The sequence below is a fragment of the Panthera leo genome, chromosome B4 (genome assembly GCF_018350215.1).
Source record: "Panthera leo isolate Ple1 chromosome B4, P.leo_Ple1_pat1.1, whole genome shotgun sequence".
NCBI classification, from domain to species: Eukaryota; Metazoa; Chordata; class Mammalia; order Carnivora; family Felidae; genus Panthera; species Panthera leo.
Genome location: NC_056685.1, coordinates 30,794,349 through 30,810,851, shown reverse-complemented (window position 1 = coordinate 30,810,851; position 16,503 = coordinate 30,794,349). Strand labels below are relative to the sequence as shown.

The following is a 16,503-nucleotide window of genomic DNA, read 5'->3' as shown; positions in this document are numbered from 1 at the left end:
TTTACTGTTAAGAATAATAAAAACACTTGAAAAATATTGTAAATTGGTTTAACAAGATAACATCAGAACTTTCATTTCCTTTTGTGCTTCATAAATATAAAGATCAAAGATAGGTGTGCCGGAAATTTAAGGAGGCAAAATAACTTTCGTTCTTTTAATAAGATGTTTTAAAAATGATACCTTATTTTTTAAAATTGTAGGCATATGTATTCAAAATCTTTAATTCCTTGGAACTTAGACTTTAAATATAGACATATAGGTGATTGGTTTCTAGATAAAGTTTTATCATGTTACTGTAAAGAAGAAAGTGTACTTTTCATTTCCTTGCTTTATAAGCAAACCAGTTACAAAATTTCTGCTCTTACTTTATGTGGTGGTCAATGGATGCACCATTCAATTTTTAAGTGTTCCAATTACAAATCCTTTACTTCTTTGCAATGACATCTACTTGAGTTTTCGGAGAAAATACACACACACACACACACACACACACACACACACACATATTAAATCTGAGACTATGGAGAAGATATTTAATACTCAAGAAGGAAGAAATCCAACTAGATAATTTTTGAAATTAAAAAGATCATTAGTTTAGCCAAATTTAGTATTCTTAAACACATAGTTCATGGGAGTGCTTGTGATTTCAGTGTGTTGTCCATTGGTTGTATTGAGGCTTTTTCAAGTGAGGCTTGGCCTTTATATCATTCATAGTATGGAAGAGAGTAAGATAATTAATTTTTCCTAGAAGCAGGGAACAAATAAATTCATATGTCTTTATCCCTCACTTGCCTAATACACATTTCAAACCTGGGCTAAAACTCTTTCTCCTCAGCCAAGCTTATCAAGTATTCATTTTCTCTTATTCTTTTCTCTCCTTTGACTAGAGCTCCTCCATCTTTTAAAAAAATTGCTTAGTCAATACAATATGGTAGGTAAAAGGTTAACAAAATCTTTCCCTTCTTCTGCATGAGAATTTAAACTTTAGGGGTTTGGGGGCCATCTTTTTCTGAAAACCTGATAAAGGCTTCCATCAACTATCTTTTTATGGTAAAAGTGACCTCTGATTAGTAAATTGCACATGGACTCAAAAAACTGTAAATATGTGACAAGCCGCTCTGTGCATGGTGTTGTTTTGAGGTACCAGCTTTTGTGAGGCGTGAGGCTTTTAAGCCAGGGTGATGCTTGCCATCCTCTGATGTGTGTCCTTTCCTGAACCTGAGCTGTGGACCGGGGACCCACAAGAATAGCCCCTGGATAGCCCTGTGGTCTGCTGCTCCCAAAGATGAAAGTGGAATGCTGCCTTGCTGGAACGTTGGGTTTCCTGCCTTAGGTCCTTTGGGCATTTCAAATATGTAGTCAGAATAAAAATATATAAACAGTACTGGAAGGTTTCTAATGAAAAAATGAGTACTCTCTATTCTGCTCCTCCTGATTTTCCCAGTCCATCTCCTCAGAGGGACTATTTCATGCAGATATTTTTTTCAGGTATTTACTCCCATATTTCTAAATAAAATATTTATGTTGCTTTTTCCTGGTTACCAGTTATTAACATCTGTTGACTTGTCACTGTGGAAGATGGTTTTTCCTTTTATGCCACTTTTACTTTCCATGTCCCCATTTTCTCCCTATCATCTAAGTTAAAGTAATAGCGAGCCTCACATTATATAGTAACTTGTGGCTCACTGCATAAGTAAGTAGGTACTCTGATGAAATATTCTTTCCTACACATTTTCCTTTGTTGTTCCTGGAGTCCACTGCTTTGACCTTTTCAAAATTTATTTTATCTGTATATTTCTGAAAAATTCCCCCCACATTCTCTATCAGGTCTGTCAAAATATTCTCCAAATGTTCAAAAACATCAGACCAATTATTAATTTATTTTTTTCATGCAGATTGACTTTCCAGACTTCTCTATCCTTTTGCTCTAATCACAATTGGCTTCTGCTTCTCTGGGCTGTCTTTTCGCCTTATGCTGGGGCTTTCCTTGAGTTCTGTCCACTGCTTTATTGAATTTCTTGGATTTTTCTGGTGCACATCCAAAAATAGCTTCCTATGAAAGGGTCCATCGGAAGTAAAGACTTTGCATTTGTTTCAAATTTCATTCTTGATTTTTCTTTAGTTGTTTGGTTGAACACAGAATTCACTGAAAAATTTTTTTCTTTTAGTGTGAAAGGTATGACTTTATTATAGAGTAGAATTTCACGTTACTTTATAAAGGCATTGTTGGGGTGTCTCGGTGGGTCAGTTGGTTTAAACGTCTGATACTTGATCTCAGCTCAGGTCACGATCTTAGGGTTCCTGATATCGAGCCCCAGTACAGAGCCTGCTTGTGTGTCTCTCCCTTTCTCTCTCCACTCCTCCCTTGCTCACTCACTCTCTCTTTAAATAAACATGAGAAAAATTTGTAAAAGAAGGCATTATTATCATAGAGCATCTGTTAATGATATTTCTACTTTTGGTTTGCTAGCAATCATACAAATGGTACCATTTGGCAATGCTTAAATTGTGTTGTCCATTGTTCTCCTCCATTTTTGAATATCTTGAGAGCAGAGAGAGGCCTTTATCTTGGATTTTCCCTTTAAGGATGTCTATACAGCAGACGGCCTTGGTAGATAGGTATAGTGTCCTCTTCCAGAACAATGGGCAGACATGATTACTACCTGTGTAAGGTATTTGGGTCCCCTAAGCTCAGGTTCCTTCTGTGTGTGCCAGTGTTCCCCGGTTCTCTTCTCATCACTTTGTGAGAATTTCAACTGGAGAAACCAGTGCATAGAAGGATGATACTCTGACTACTGCTGTAATGAACTGCCCTCTGTCTCTGACCCAGGGGTCTCGTTTTTTCTGCTAGCATCCATGAAGCTATGCAGGCTAAGTTAGGATCTTTCAAGTAGGGCAAAACCATAGACTCTTCACAGTTCTTGACATCTAGTTTTTTTCTCTGCAAATTTCCTCAACCTAACCCATAATGCTTTCTTCCTCATGCCATTTATTTGATTGTGTACTGCATTTAGTTGTTTATATTTTCCATATGTTTTCTCATTTCAAAGACCTTTTATAATGAAGGTACTTTGTATATAGCAAAGCACAACAAATGTCAGGTTTTTTTTTTTTTTTTAATTTTTTTTAACGTTTTATTTATTTTTGAGACAGAGAGAGACAGAGCATGAATGGGGGAGGGGCAGAGAGAGGGAGACACAGAATCGGAAACAGGCTCCAGGCTCCGAGCTGTCAGCACAGAGCCCGACGCGGGGCTCGAACTCACGGACCGCGAGATCGTGACCTGGCTGAAGTCGGACGCTTAACCGACTGCGCCACCCAGGCGCCCCCAAATGTCAGGTTTTATGAACGTTTCTAAAATGTGGATGATATATTTTTTATTTGAGTAGGTAGTATGTTTAATATTAACTTGTATTGTAAGGTATAAGGTACGAATAGGTGAATATATACTCTTAAATTATAGTTGTGTAACACTGCCTTGAATCATTTATTTGAGGTATGTTTTATGTCATATTTATTTCTCTTTTCAATAACAGCTAACATTTATTGGGCAATTACTATGTGTTAGGCACCATGTTATGGCTATTTTATGGATTCTCTTATCCCTCTCAATAGTCCTAAGAAGAAGATGTTTTTATTGTTTCTGTTTTACAGAAGAAGACATAGAAATACAAAAGGGGTATGTAAATTGCCTAAGGATATAAAATTGGCAAATGAGTACTCACACCCAAATCTGTTTGATTTTTGAACCCTGGCTCTTAACCGCTACATTCTACTATAAAATGGAGAGAAGGGAAAGGATAAGAAATGTATTTTCTCACCTGGAAATTTTTTAACATTGTGTAGTTTGAATTATTATTTTAGGCCTTTAATATTGATTTGGGATAAATAATAGTTTCATTTTCTATGTCTGTAATGGAATTCAGTAAATAACTCATGCTAAAAGCAACTATGTTCAATCACAGCTTTTTAAAAGTACAAAACAACAAAATAAAGCAATACAGGAACTGATATTTACACATCCCGAAGCTGGGAAATTTTAAGTTGTGGTTCCCACAGCAATAGCAGCTCAGCCTCAGGGCAGTGAGTGTTGTGATCTAAACTGAACACCATATGCAGCTGCATGAAATAATATTCTACATGCTCGTGGGGGCCCGATAATGGCCACTATGGGAACAATGAATGTGTAAATTATCAGCTACTGTTTTATCACTGTAGTTCGGGGCATTTCGTTTATGTGGTTGTTTCATAGTACAACCTAGGTGTTTCACTGGTTATACATTATGGTGGCATTTCATAGTGTGTAAATTATTAATGGATCCTGAAACAAAATGTTTTTAACTTGAAAGATTATTTTTATGTTTTCCATCTAATTTATAAACACTTTATTCTCCTCCCTATCCTCATTGCCAATGGAAAAGCATACTTGTAGGAGTTCTTGTTTGCATGTGAAGTGTGGTTTGTAGGCAGGTTCAAGATGCTGGTTAACCTTTGAAATGTATTGTGTGCTTGTGCTTAAGAGATGACTAAGAAGTGTGTATTAGAGCCTCTTAAAACATAGGATCATCAGTCTTCAACTACTTTGGTTTCATGCAGTGCACCACCACTGAGGACACATGGAACCTATCCACAACTTACAGAAAAATTCGGTGCATCCAGCTTCTTATTTTGGCAGATTCTCAGAGGAAATGTCAATTGGGTATTACCAACTGCTCTGCGTTGCCTTAATAGTGCTTGAAGAATTTAACATATTGTTTAACAGTGTGTGGAACCTAGGGCCTTGGCTTATCATTTTGTCCATTGGTGTCTTTGTTGATGGCCTTTGAATTTCTATGAGTCTCTCAAGTACACGGTTGAAAATATAAAATTTATCTTTAATGGCGGACTCCTATATAGGTGGTTTAATAAATTCACATAGAAAATCACTGTTATCAAATTTATATGTAGAAGAAAGGATAGACTAACAAATTACATGTATATATAAGTTATATGTATAAACTTCCAAGAAATGGATTAAATAAATTTTATTATTTTGTGTTTTGAAACTTAATACCCCAGAGATTTCTAGGGATGATTTTGTTTTTATTAGCAAAATATTTAGGGTATCTACTGGATACCAGGCACTGTGGATCCAAGGTAAAGCACACTAAGCCTCTTAGTGACTATGATTAGAGATTCCAAGTGTTACTAATTTGATTAATAAGACCACTGATATCAGTCAGGCATGTTTACCATTATTCAAATGATCCTGAAAAGCCAACTCTACTGTTAGTGAACTCTTTAATTGAAAGACAATGGCCAAGGTTATAAAGTAAGCATATCCATGAGTGGCAGTTCATTTATTTTTATGAGCCATCACATTTATTCCACGTTTGTGTTTTGTAGTACATTTGTACTTACCCAATTTCTACAACATGTGGGACCATAACTTTTACATAATATTTCATTTTAAAAGGAGGAATGCAAAAGTGGTGGTTTGATTATTTTGCTGTTTGTACCTTTTTCTAGGCTTAGTACTTCATAACAGAAGTACATAATCAGACATTTGGCCTACGGTAAGTTTATGTGAAATTTCAGAGGATGAAGGATTTGAGTCTAGGATTGTACATACTGCATGCTCATTTTGACAAATCTGGTTTAGTAGGAACTGGGGACCTTTGAAGCGTTTGGTAGTTGTTAAGGTTTTTAATGGTCTCAACTGTTTGGATTAGTAAAAATGTTAAACGTATTACCTATATCCTATACATTTATTTATTAACATAACATTGTAGTAATGTATAATTACTTCCAAAAACATACACCAAAAAGTGAAATGAAAATGTTAAGAAAGTTCACATAAGTAGAAGTTCTTTTCTTATTTTAGTTGTGTCTTGCCCACTTCCTGGGGTATGCTAACTCAGGAAACTTACTTTAAAATACAGCTTTTCATATACATCTACCCATCTTATCATTAAAGGTCATCCTCTCTGGAGGAAGGACCCAGTTAACATGATCATAATGTCTATCAAACTCCAGTTTTATCCAGTTTCCTTTCACATTATGGAAGTAAATGTAACACAGAGTGTGCTTCTATTTGTGCTGTGTGTCTCTAGGATGAGGATGGGACAGAAGAAGACAACAGTCGTGTTGAACCTGTTGGACATGCTGATACCGGTTTGGAGAATATACCCAGCTTTTCCCTGGAGTAAGTTACTGATGTTTTTAACTGAATTTGTAATATACATGTAGCATCACTGATAGCAGCAAGTATTCCAAAAGCATATGGCATGCGGAATGTTTGTGCTTAGTTAAAACCATGCGTTGCATTGGTTTGTTTTCCAAAGAGCATCTTTCATCTATTGAGTTAATTATCTAATGTAAGAAGTATAGCATGGAAATTCACATGTTCTGTCCTGAGTTTCATGCCTTGGCAAATACTATTAAATTATAATATAAAATAGTATTTGATTGACAATGTCATCTTAACAGCACTGTAACTGTTTTCAAATTGCTTTGTATGTCATTGTTTTGGTCATTTGTTCGTTCCTCAACTTTGCTAAATTAAAAACAAAATGTGTAGATCTACTTTACTTGAAAAACCAGTTGGATCATGTAAGCATTAGTCATGTTAGTATATATTTTTTTGATTTGGAAAAATCGAATGTCTCTTGAGAGATTTGTTGAAATCTCTATTTGTTGAAAAATTCGAATCATAGGTTAGGGACCTTGAACATGGTTTTAGGTATAAAAGGAAGAAGAAAAACTTTACATTATTTCAGCTTTACAATTGTCTTAAATATTGGCATGTTTAAATGGAAGGTGTTTTTAGGACTTCTTCCCTTGGTAGCTTAGACCAGGGAGGGCAGTCATTCTGAAATTTTTTTTTGACTTTGGGTAAAAGTTGAAAGGGCCTAGATATCAACATTTAAACTCTTAACTCTGTCTTTTCTTGGTGTTTCAAGGGAAGGCTCTCAAAAAACTGCTGTCAGTGAGAGTAACAGTTTCGAGAACCAGGTTATGTTTAGACAGATAGCAACCAGCAGTCTCTGTTACATTTGAGAAGACTTGCCATGTCCTAGTTCTTTTAAGAAAGAATGTGGAATAAAATAAATTTATAAGTTATATTCTCAATTGACAAGCTAATCATTAAATAGATGTTCAAATGATATTAAATATCTAAGATGTGAAATTCTATGAAAATATAAAAAATTAAAAATTCACTTGAATAGTATTACATTAGTAAATATTTTGGCAGTATGGCAGGATTCTAATTTTTTCCTAATTAGTGTATGTGATTAAATATATGCATGTATTCTCAATTTTGTTTTGATTTGTTTGATATCACTATCTTTAATTTTCTTTAGTCTTTATATTATATAGTCAGGACATTAATAGTATGTAGCATAACTTTATTTTTTATTTAAGTAATATAATTGAAGAATTAGCATTTCCTTTATAGTTGTCCACATTGCTTCAACTAGATATTTAATTGAAACACTAGTTTCAGAAATTGTCAGATAAGACCTGCTTAGATTTCTGTCACTACACATACACACGCACACACACACACACGGAAAAATCTATAAAGGAAGTGAAATCTCATAAAAGGTTTAGAAAATTTACATTCTCTAAGTTAAACCAGTTTTCATTAAACTCTGGCTTATTATATTAATAGTAAAGTACTTTAGTTATGTAATAGAAGTAACTTCATGTTACTTCTATATCTCTTCATGACTTTAAAGCTCAATTACAAACACTTATGAAAATTATTTGATTTTTATTAGAAAAAAATTTTTTTTACATTTATTTATTTTTTGAGAGACATAGAGAGACAGAGCACAAGTTGGGGAAGGGCAGAGAGAGAAGGGGACACAGACTCTGAAGCAGGCTCCAGGCTCTGAGCTGTCAGCACACAGCCTGATGCGGGGCTCAAACTCACAAACTGTGAGATCATGACCTGAGCTGAAGTTGGTCGCCCAACTGACTGAGCCACCCAGGCGCCCCAAAATTATTTGATTTTTAGCAGGTACCTGCTGGCTTTGAGAAAGGAGTTTCATACCCGGTGTTGCAGTTACACTTAGAGAAGTAGGAAATGGTGACTGAATTAATGGTGGAACAGTGGGATGTAAAGATGGCTGGATCACATGTGGACTGTCACCTACAGAAGCAAAAGCTTTTACCTCATTGAGTTATTGGAAGGAGCAATAATGTGACATATGCAGGAGCACTTTGTAAATTTTAATGTGCTCTGCAGCCAAAACACCTTTACTCATTTAATCTATATTGTCCTTGAAATAAATACTGCGGTGGAAAATTTTTCATGGAAATCTAGAGTTCTGACTTACAAAATGTGTACTTGTATTACACATAGAACAGTGTGTGGTCCGAGAGAAATGGTTCTGTGTCATTTTAATGCAGTTATTTCTGCTGATTGCTCTCTCTGCATGCCATCAGGCTAGTGTTCAGGTATGTAGTGTTTAATGTCGCTTTCATCACCATGCTTCTATTCCAGAATGTGTACATGTATGTGTGTGTGCTTGGTGGGATTTTTGTTTTGTTCTCTTTTGTTGTTGTGTGTCTGTGTTGTAGCAGTTTTTTTGTTTTGTTTTGTTTTGGTTTTGGTTTGTTTACAGTACATGTTCATGCTCCCTCATTCATCATTGTCTCACAGTGATATGGTAAAGCTCGTACAAGTCCCCAACGATGGAGGGCCTCTGGGAATCCATGTAGTGCCTTTCAGTGCTCGAGGCGGCAGGTAACGTATCTTGGAGGTTTTTAATTGAATCATAATGTTGAGTGTTTTATCTTCATTTATGCTCAGATATAGAGTGGTGTTGATTTAGCATATGCTTAATAGGAACAGTTTCATTTGGGGGCACTCGCTACTTCATACGTATACATCATAATCATGGAAAGCACTCAGGCTGATGAAGAAATCAAGCATTTAAATTATTCTAATAATTTTATTGGTCATCACGCATCCCTGCAAACATTGTACTTTGCTGTACATTGGTGAAACACTTTAGAGTCGAAACTCCAGCTGAATTTCCAAAATTAAGGGAGAGCTTAAAGCAGTTTTCTGGAAAAATTTATCCAATAAAAATTATCTGGGTAACTTAGGGAAGGATTCATGTTAAATTCATTTTTTTAGTTCTTTAATCTTGAAAGATTTTTATGATTATGTTTGAAATTTGTGAAAGTTAAATAAGCTATAGATTTATTTCCTACCATGCGACTTGTGGCTCCTTCTTTTTTCAATCTCTGCACACTCAAATGTCAAATTTTGTACGGCTAATGACTTCATTAATTTATAGAATGTGTATCTTTAAAAACTTCAAATGTTGTATGAGTTTCTTTTCTTCTGCCTTTTTTTCTGTGAAAAAAACTATCCTTGGGTTTATTAAATTTTTATTTTAATATGTTTATTAAATTGTGAATTGATACTGCAACTAAGGGTGATGGGCCTCTGTTAACAACAAGTGACGGGCATTGCATCCTTGCCCTGGAGCTGTTAACTGTTAAGTGCTTGAAGTTTACTTACACACTCTCCTAAATCCCATCCAGTAATTACCTGGTGAAATCTATTTATGAACTACTTGGCTTCTCATTCTTTCTTTTATTGTTATGATTATATTTATTTATTTTTTAACTTCCTTTACACTGGGAGAAGAAAGGGGAAAGCTGGCAGATGGCCTTAGACCAGTGACTTGAGATGTAGTTCACACTGTTGCCAGGGAATTGCAAGCATGTAGCATGGTGTAAAAAACAGATGGAATGTCAGTGATAAGTGTGTGATTCAATTATTTACTTAAGTTTGTTGATTGAGTATTGTACCACCGTCCTAATTGTGGTGACTCCAGATTTCATCTCGTTGGTAGAGCACAGGCTTTATGGAATGTCTGGAAGCTGAAACTGATTTACCAAGAACTCTGCTGGAGTAAGAGGCTTGACAGTTAGTGTTATATAACAAGCTGTGAACTTCACCTTGAATTTTGAGGTTGTGTTATATTCACAGGGTTCTGACTGCTTTCTCTTTTTTCCTCCTTCTCTTTGTTTATTTTTAAACTCTAGAGAAGCATTGAAATTTCTTTAAGGCACTTTCGTTTAAACACAGTTCTTTTTCAAAATGGACTTTGCCTTTATTTCCTTTAAAGAATACAATTTTAAATGATCTCAAAAGTTAAATTTTTTCATTTATTTTACGAGTGGAAAGAAAAAAGATAAGGTAAACTGTGTGGATTATAGCTTCCTGATATTAGTGTACCTTTACCTTCCTGTGGGATGTAACTTTTCACAAATGGGACTTAATTGTGTATATACCAGCTTTGAAGCAGTATTTCATTTTTTGTTGTTATTGAAGTATAATTGATGTTAGTTTCAGGTTTCAACGTAGTGATTTGACATTTATATACATTCTGAAATGATCACCATGATAAGTCTAGTTACCATATGTCACCATACAAAGTTAATAAATAATATCGTCTATATTCCCCATGACTTATATTCCCATGACTTATTTATTTTATAATTGGAAGTCTGTTCTTCTAGATGCCCTTCACCCATTTTATCCACCCCCAAAACTCACTCTCTTCTTGCAACCATCGGTCTTCTGTATCTGTGAGTCGGGTTTTGCTTTGTTTTGTTCATCTGTTTTGTGTTTTAGATTGTACGTGTAAGTGAAATCATAGGGTATTTGTCTGACTCATTTCACTTAGCATAGTACCTTGAAGCTCCATCCATGTTGTCACAAATGGCAAGTTTTTCTTCTATTTAATGGCTGAGTAGTATTCCATTGTATACCCATACCACATATTTATCCCTTCATCTATAGATGGACATTTAGGTTGCTTCCATATCTTGGCTATTGTAAATTAAGCTGCAATGAACATAGGGGTACACATATCTTTTCAAGTTAGTTTTTTGTTTTCTTTGGATAAATACACAGTAGTGGAATTGCTGAATTGTACAGTAGTTCTTTTTTTAATTTCTTGAGAAATCTCTGTACTGTTTTCCATAGTGGTAGCACTAATTCCTACCAACAGTGAATGAAGGTTTCCTTTTCTCCACATCCTCACCAATACTTGTTATTTTGTGTGTTTGTGTTTGTGTGTGTATGTGTGTGGGGTGGGGTTAGTCAGTCTGGAAGGTGTGAAATGATCTTATTGTGGTTTTAATTTGCATTTTCCTGATAATTAGTGATGTTGAGCATGTTTTCATGTGCGTTTTGGCTGTAGAAAAAATGTCTACTCAGATCTTCTGCCCATTTTTAATTTTTTTGCCTTGGAGTTGGGTGAGTTCTATATATATATTGGATATTAGCTGTTTTTGTAAAATATGAATGTCAAGTATTCTCTCCTATTTAGCACAGTACGTTTTCATTTTGTTGACAATTTCCTTCACTTGCAAAAACTTGTTCATTTGCTATACTCTCATTTGTTTATTTTTGCTTTTGTTGTTCTTGCCTTTGGAGTCAAATCCAAAAAATATCACTAAGACCAATGTCGAGGTGGTTATCACCTATGTTTTCTCCTTGGATTTTTATGGCGTTAGGTCTTATGTTCAAATCTTTAATCCATTTTAAGTTATTTTGCATATGCCTTAAGATGCAGTCCAGTTTCATTCATTTGCAAGTAGCTATCCAGGTTTCCCATGCCATTTGTTAAAGAGACTGTCCTTACCCTGTTGTATATTCTTGCCTCCTTTCTCATAAATTAATTGATCATATAAATATGTATGTATTTTTGACCTCTCTGTTTTGTTTTCTTGATCTGTGTGTCTGTTTTGTGCCAGTACCATAATGTTCTGATCACAATAGCTTTGTAGTATAGTTTGAAATCAGGGAGCATCATGCCTCTAGCTTTGTTCTTCTTTCTTAATATTGCTTTGGCTATTTGGGTTCTTGTGTGCTTCCAAAAGAATTTTAGGATTGTTCATTTTAATTCTGTGAAAAATACCATTGAAATTTTGATAGGGATTGCAGTGAATCTGTAGGCTGCTTTGGGTAATATGGACTAGAGTGTTGTGTTTTCATTTTTATTTGTTTCCAGGTATTTTGGTTTTGGCTGCTTCTTTTGTTGTTATTGTTAATCCATTGGTTGTTTAGTAGCCTGTTGTGTGGTCTCTATGTGTTTTGTTTTTTTCCAGTTGTTTCTTGAAGGTGATTTCTGCTTTCATACTGTTGTGGTTGGATAAGATGCTTAATAGGATTTAAAAAAATTTTTTTTTAATGTTTTTTTGTTTAATTTTTTTTTACATTCTTTCTTTTATTTTATCTTAATTTTTATTTTTTAAAATTTACATCCAAGTTAGTTAACATATAGTGTAATAATGATTGCAGGAATAGAACTTAGTGATTCATCACTTAGATATAACAGCCAGTGCTCATCCCAAAAAATGCCCTCCTTAATGCCCTCGCCCATTTAGCCCACCCCCCCAACAACCCTCAGTTTGTTTTCTTTTCTTTTTTTTTTAATATATGAAATTTATTGTCAAATTGGTTTCCATACAACACCCAGTGCTCATCCCAAAAGATGCCCTCTTCAATACCCATCATCTACCCTCCCCTCCCTCTCACCCCCCATCAACCCTCAGTTTGTTCTCAGTCTCTTATGCTTTGGCTCTTTCCCACTCTAACCTCTTTTTTTTCCTTCCCCTCCCCCATGAGTTTCTGTTAAGTTTCTCAGGATCCACAATAGGAGTGAAAACATATGGTATCTGTCTTTCTCTGCCTGGCTTATTTCACTTAGCATCACACTCTCCAGTTCCATCCACGTTGCTACAAAGGGCCATATTTCATTCTTTCTCATTGCCACATAGTACTCCATTGTGTATATAAACCACAATTTCTTTATCCATTCATCAGTTGATGGACATTTAGGCTCTTTCCATAATTTGGCTATTGTTGAGAGTGCTGCTATAAACATTGGGGTACAAGTGCCCCTATGCATCAGTACTCCTGTATCCCTTGGGTAAATTTCTAGCAGTGCTACTGCTGGGTCATAGGGTAGGTCTATTTTTAATTTTTTGAGGAACCTCCACACTCTTTTCCTGAGCAGCTGCACCAGTTTGCATTCCCACCAACAGTGCAAGAGGGTTCCCGTTTCTCCACATCCTCTCCAGCATGTATAGTCTCCTGATTTGTTCATTTTGGCCACTCTGACTGGCGTGTGGTGATATCTGAGTGTGGTATTGATTTGTATTTCCCTGATGAGGAGTGACGTTGAGCATCTTTTCATGTGCCTGTTGGCCATCCAGATGTCTTCTTTAGAGAAGGGTCTATTCATGTTTTCTGCCCATTTCTTCACTGGATTGTTTGTTTTTTGGGTGTGGAGTTTGGTAAGCTCTTTATAGGTTTTGGGTACTAGCCCTTTGTCCAATATGTCATTTGCAAATATCTTTTCCCATTCCGTTGGTTGCCTTTTAGTTTTGTTGATTGTGTCCTTTGCTGTGCAAAAGCTTTTTATCTTCATGAGGTACCAATAGTTCATTTTTGCTTTTAATTCCATTGCCTTTGGGGATGTGTCAAGTAAGAAATTGCTGTGGCTGAGGTCAGAGAGGTCTTTTCCTGCTTTCTCCTCTAGGGTTTTGATGGGTTCCTGTCTCACATTCAGGTCCTTTATCCATTTTGAGTTTATTTTTGTGAATGGTGTAGAAAGTGGTCTAGTTTCAACCTTCTGCATGTTGCTGTCCAGTTCTCCCAGCACCATTTGTTAAAGAGACTGTCTTTTTTTCCATTGGATATTCTTTCCTGCTTTGTCAAAGATTAGTTGGCCATACTTTTGTGGGTCTAGGTCTGGGGTTTCTATTCTATTCCACTGGTCTATGTGTCTGTTTTGTGCCAATACATGCTGTCTTGATGATTACAGCTTTGTAGTAGAGGCTAAAGTCTGGGATTGTGATGCCTCCTGCTTTGGTCTTCTTCAAAATTACTTTGGCTATTCGGGCTTTTTTGTGGTTCCGTACGAATTTTAGGATTGCTTGTTCTAGCTTTGAGAAGAATGCTGGTGCAGTTTTGATTGGGATTTCACTGAATGTGTAGATAGCTTTGGGTAGTATTGACATTTCGACAATATTTATTTTTCCGACCCATGAGCACATAATGTTTTTCCATTTCTTTATGTCTTCTTCAATTTCCTTCATAAGCTTTCTATAGTTTTCAGCATACATATCTTTTACATCTTTGGTTAGATTTATTCCTAGGTATTTGATGATTCTGGTACAGTTGTGCATGGGATCAGTTTCTTTATTTGTCTTTCTGTTGCTTCATTATTAGTGTATAAAAATGCAACTGATTTCTGTACATTGACTTAGTATCCTGCAACTTTGCTGAATTTAAGTATCAGTTCTAGCAGACTTTGGGTGGAATCTGTCAGATTTTCCATGTAATATATCATGTCATCTGCAAAACATGAAAGCTTAACTTCATCTTTGCCAATTTTGATGCCTTTGATTTCCTTTTGTTTGATTGCTGATGCTAGAACTTCCAACACTATGTTAAACAACAGCGGTGTGAGTGGACATCCTTGTCGTGTTCCTGATCTCAGGGAAAAAGCTCTCAGTTTTTCCCCATTGAGGATGATGTTAGCTGTGGGCTTTTCATAGATGGCTTTTATGATGTTTAAGTATGTTCCTTCTATCCTGACTTTCTCAAGGGTTTTTATTAAGAATGCTGAATTTTGTCAAATGCTTTTTCTGCATCGATTGACAGATTCATATGATTCTTATCTTTTCTTTTATTAATGTGATGTATCACGTTGATCGATTTGCGAATGTTGAACCAGCCCTGCATCCTAGGAATGAATCCCACTTGATCATGGTGAATAATTCTTTTTATAAGCTGTTGAATTCGATTTGCTAGTATCTTATTGAGAATTTTTGCATCCATATTCATCAGGGATATTGGCCTGTAGTTCTCTTTTTTTTACTGGGTCTCTAGTTTAGGAATCAAAGTAATACTGGCTTCATAGAATGAGTCTGGAAGTTTTCCTTCCCTTTCTACTTTTTGGAATAGCTTGAGAAGGATAGGTATTATCTCTGCTTTAAATGTTTGGTAGAATTACCCAGGGAAGCCATCTGGTCCTGGACTCTTATTTGTTGGGAGATTTTTCATAACTGATTCAATTTCTTCGCTGGTTATGGGTCTATTCAAGCTTTCTATTTCCTTCTGATTGAGTTTTGCAAGTGTGTGGGTGTTTAGGAATTTGTCCATTTCTTCCAGGTTGTCCATTTTGTTGGCATATAATTTTTCATAGTATTCCCTGATAATTGCTTGTATTTCTGAGGGATTGGTTGTAATAATTCCATTTTCATTCATGATTTTATCTATTTGGGTCCTCTCCCTTTTCTTTTTCAGAAGCCTGGCTAGAGGTTTATCAATTTTGTTTATTTTTTTCAAAAAAACAACTCTTGGTTTCATTGATCTGCTCTACAGTTTTTTTAGATTCTGTATTGTTTATTTCTGCTCTGATCTTTGTTATTTCTCTTATTCTGCTGGGTTTAGGGTGTCTTTGCTGTTCTGCTTCTATTTCCTTTAGGTGTGCTGTTAGATTTTGTATTTGGGATTTTTCTTGTTTCCTGAGATAGGCCTGGATTGCAATGTATTTTCCTCTCAGGACTGCCTTTGCTGCATCCCAAAGCATTTGGATTGTTGTATTTTCATTTTCGTTTGTTTCATTTTCATTTTCGTTTGTTTCCATATATTTTTTAATTTCTTCTCTGATTGCCTGGTTGACCCATTCATTCTTTAGTAGGGTGTTCTTTAACCTCCATGCTTTTGGAGGTTTTCCAGACTTTTTCCTTTGGTTGATTTCAAGTTTCATAGCCTTGTGGTCTGAAAGTATGCATGGTATGATCTCAATTCTTATATACTTATGAAGGGCTGTTTTGTGACCCTGTATGTGATCTATCTTGGAGAATGTTCCATGTGCACTCAAGAAGAAAGTATATTCTGTTGCTTTGGGATGCAGAGTTCTAAATATATCTGTCAAGTCCATCTGATCCAATGTAGCATTCAGGGCCCTTGTTTTTTTATTGACCGTGTGTCTAGATGATCTGTCCATTTCTGTAAGTGGGGTGTTAAAGTCCCCTGCAATTACCACATTCTTATCAATAAGGTTGCTTATATTTATGAGTAATTGTTTTATATATTTGGGGGCTCCCGTATCGGTGCATAGACATTTATAATTGTTAGCTCTTCCTGATGGATAGAGCCTATAATTATTATATAATGCCCTTCTTCATCTCTTGTTACAGCCTTTAATTTAAAGTCTCGTTTGTCTGATATAAGTATGGCTACTCCAGCTTTCTTTTGACTTCCAGTAGCATGATAGATAGTTCTCCATCCCCTCACTTTCAATCTGAAGGTGTCCTCAGGTCTAAAATGAGTCTCTTGTAGACAGCGAATAGATGGGTCTTGTTTTTTTATCCATTCTGATACCCTATGTCTTTTTGTTGGCGCATTTAGTCCATTTACATTCAGTGTTATTATAGAAAGATATGGGTTTAGAGTCATTGTGATTACTGTAG

The 16,503-nt window shown here is 35.6% G+C and overlaps 1 protein-coding gene across 21 annotated transcripts in view; it reads left to right on the top strand.

Moving 5' to 3' along the window:
- PARD3 (par-3 family cell polarity regulator) overlaps positions 1 to 16,503 on the top strand; it is a 661,643-nt gene that overhangs the window by 358,239 nt on the left and 286,901 nt on the right. For 20 of the 21 annotated variants that reach the window (XM_042945325.1, XM_042945323.1, XM_042945317.1 and 17 more), the window contains 2 exons: positions 6,093 to 6,184; positions 8,651 to 8,734. In XM_042945325.1, coding sequence (XP_042801259.1) covers positions 6,093 to 6,184; positions 8,651 to 8,734 — 176 coding nt within the window. The remainder of the gene's footprint in view (positions 1 to 6,092; positions 6,185 to 8,650; positions 8,735 to 16,503) is intronic. The other variant, XM_042945320.1, reaches the window with a different exon arrangement.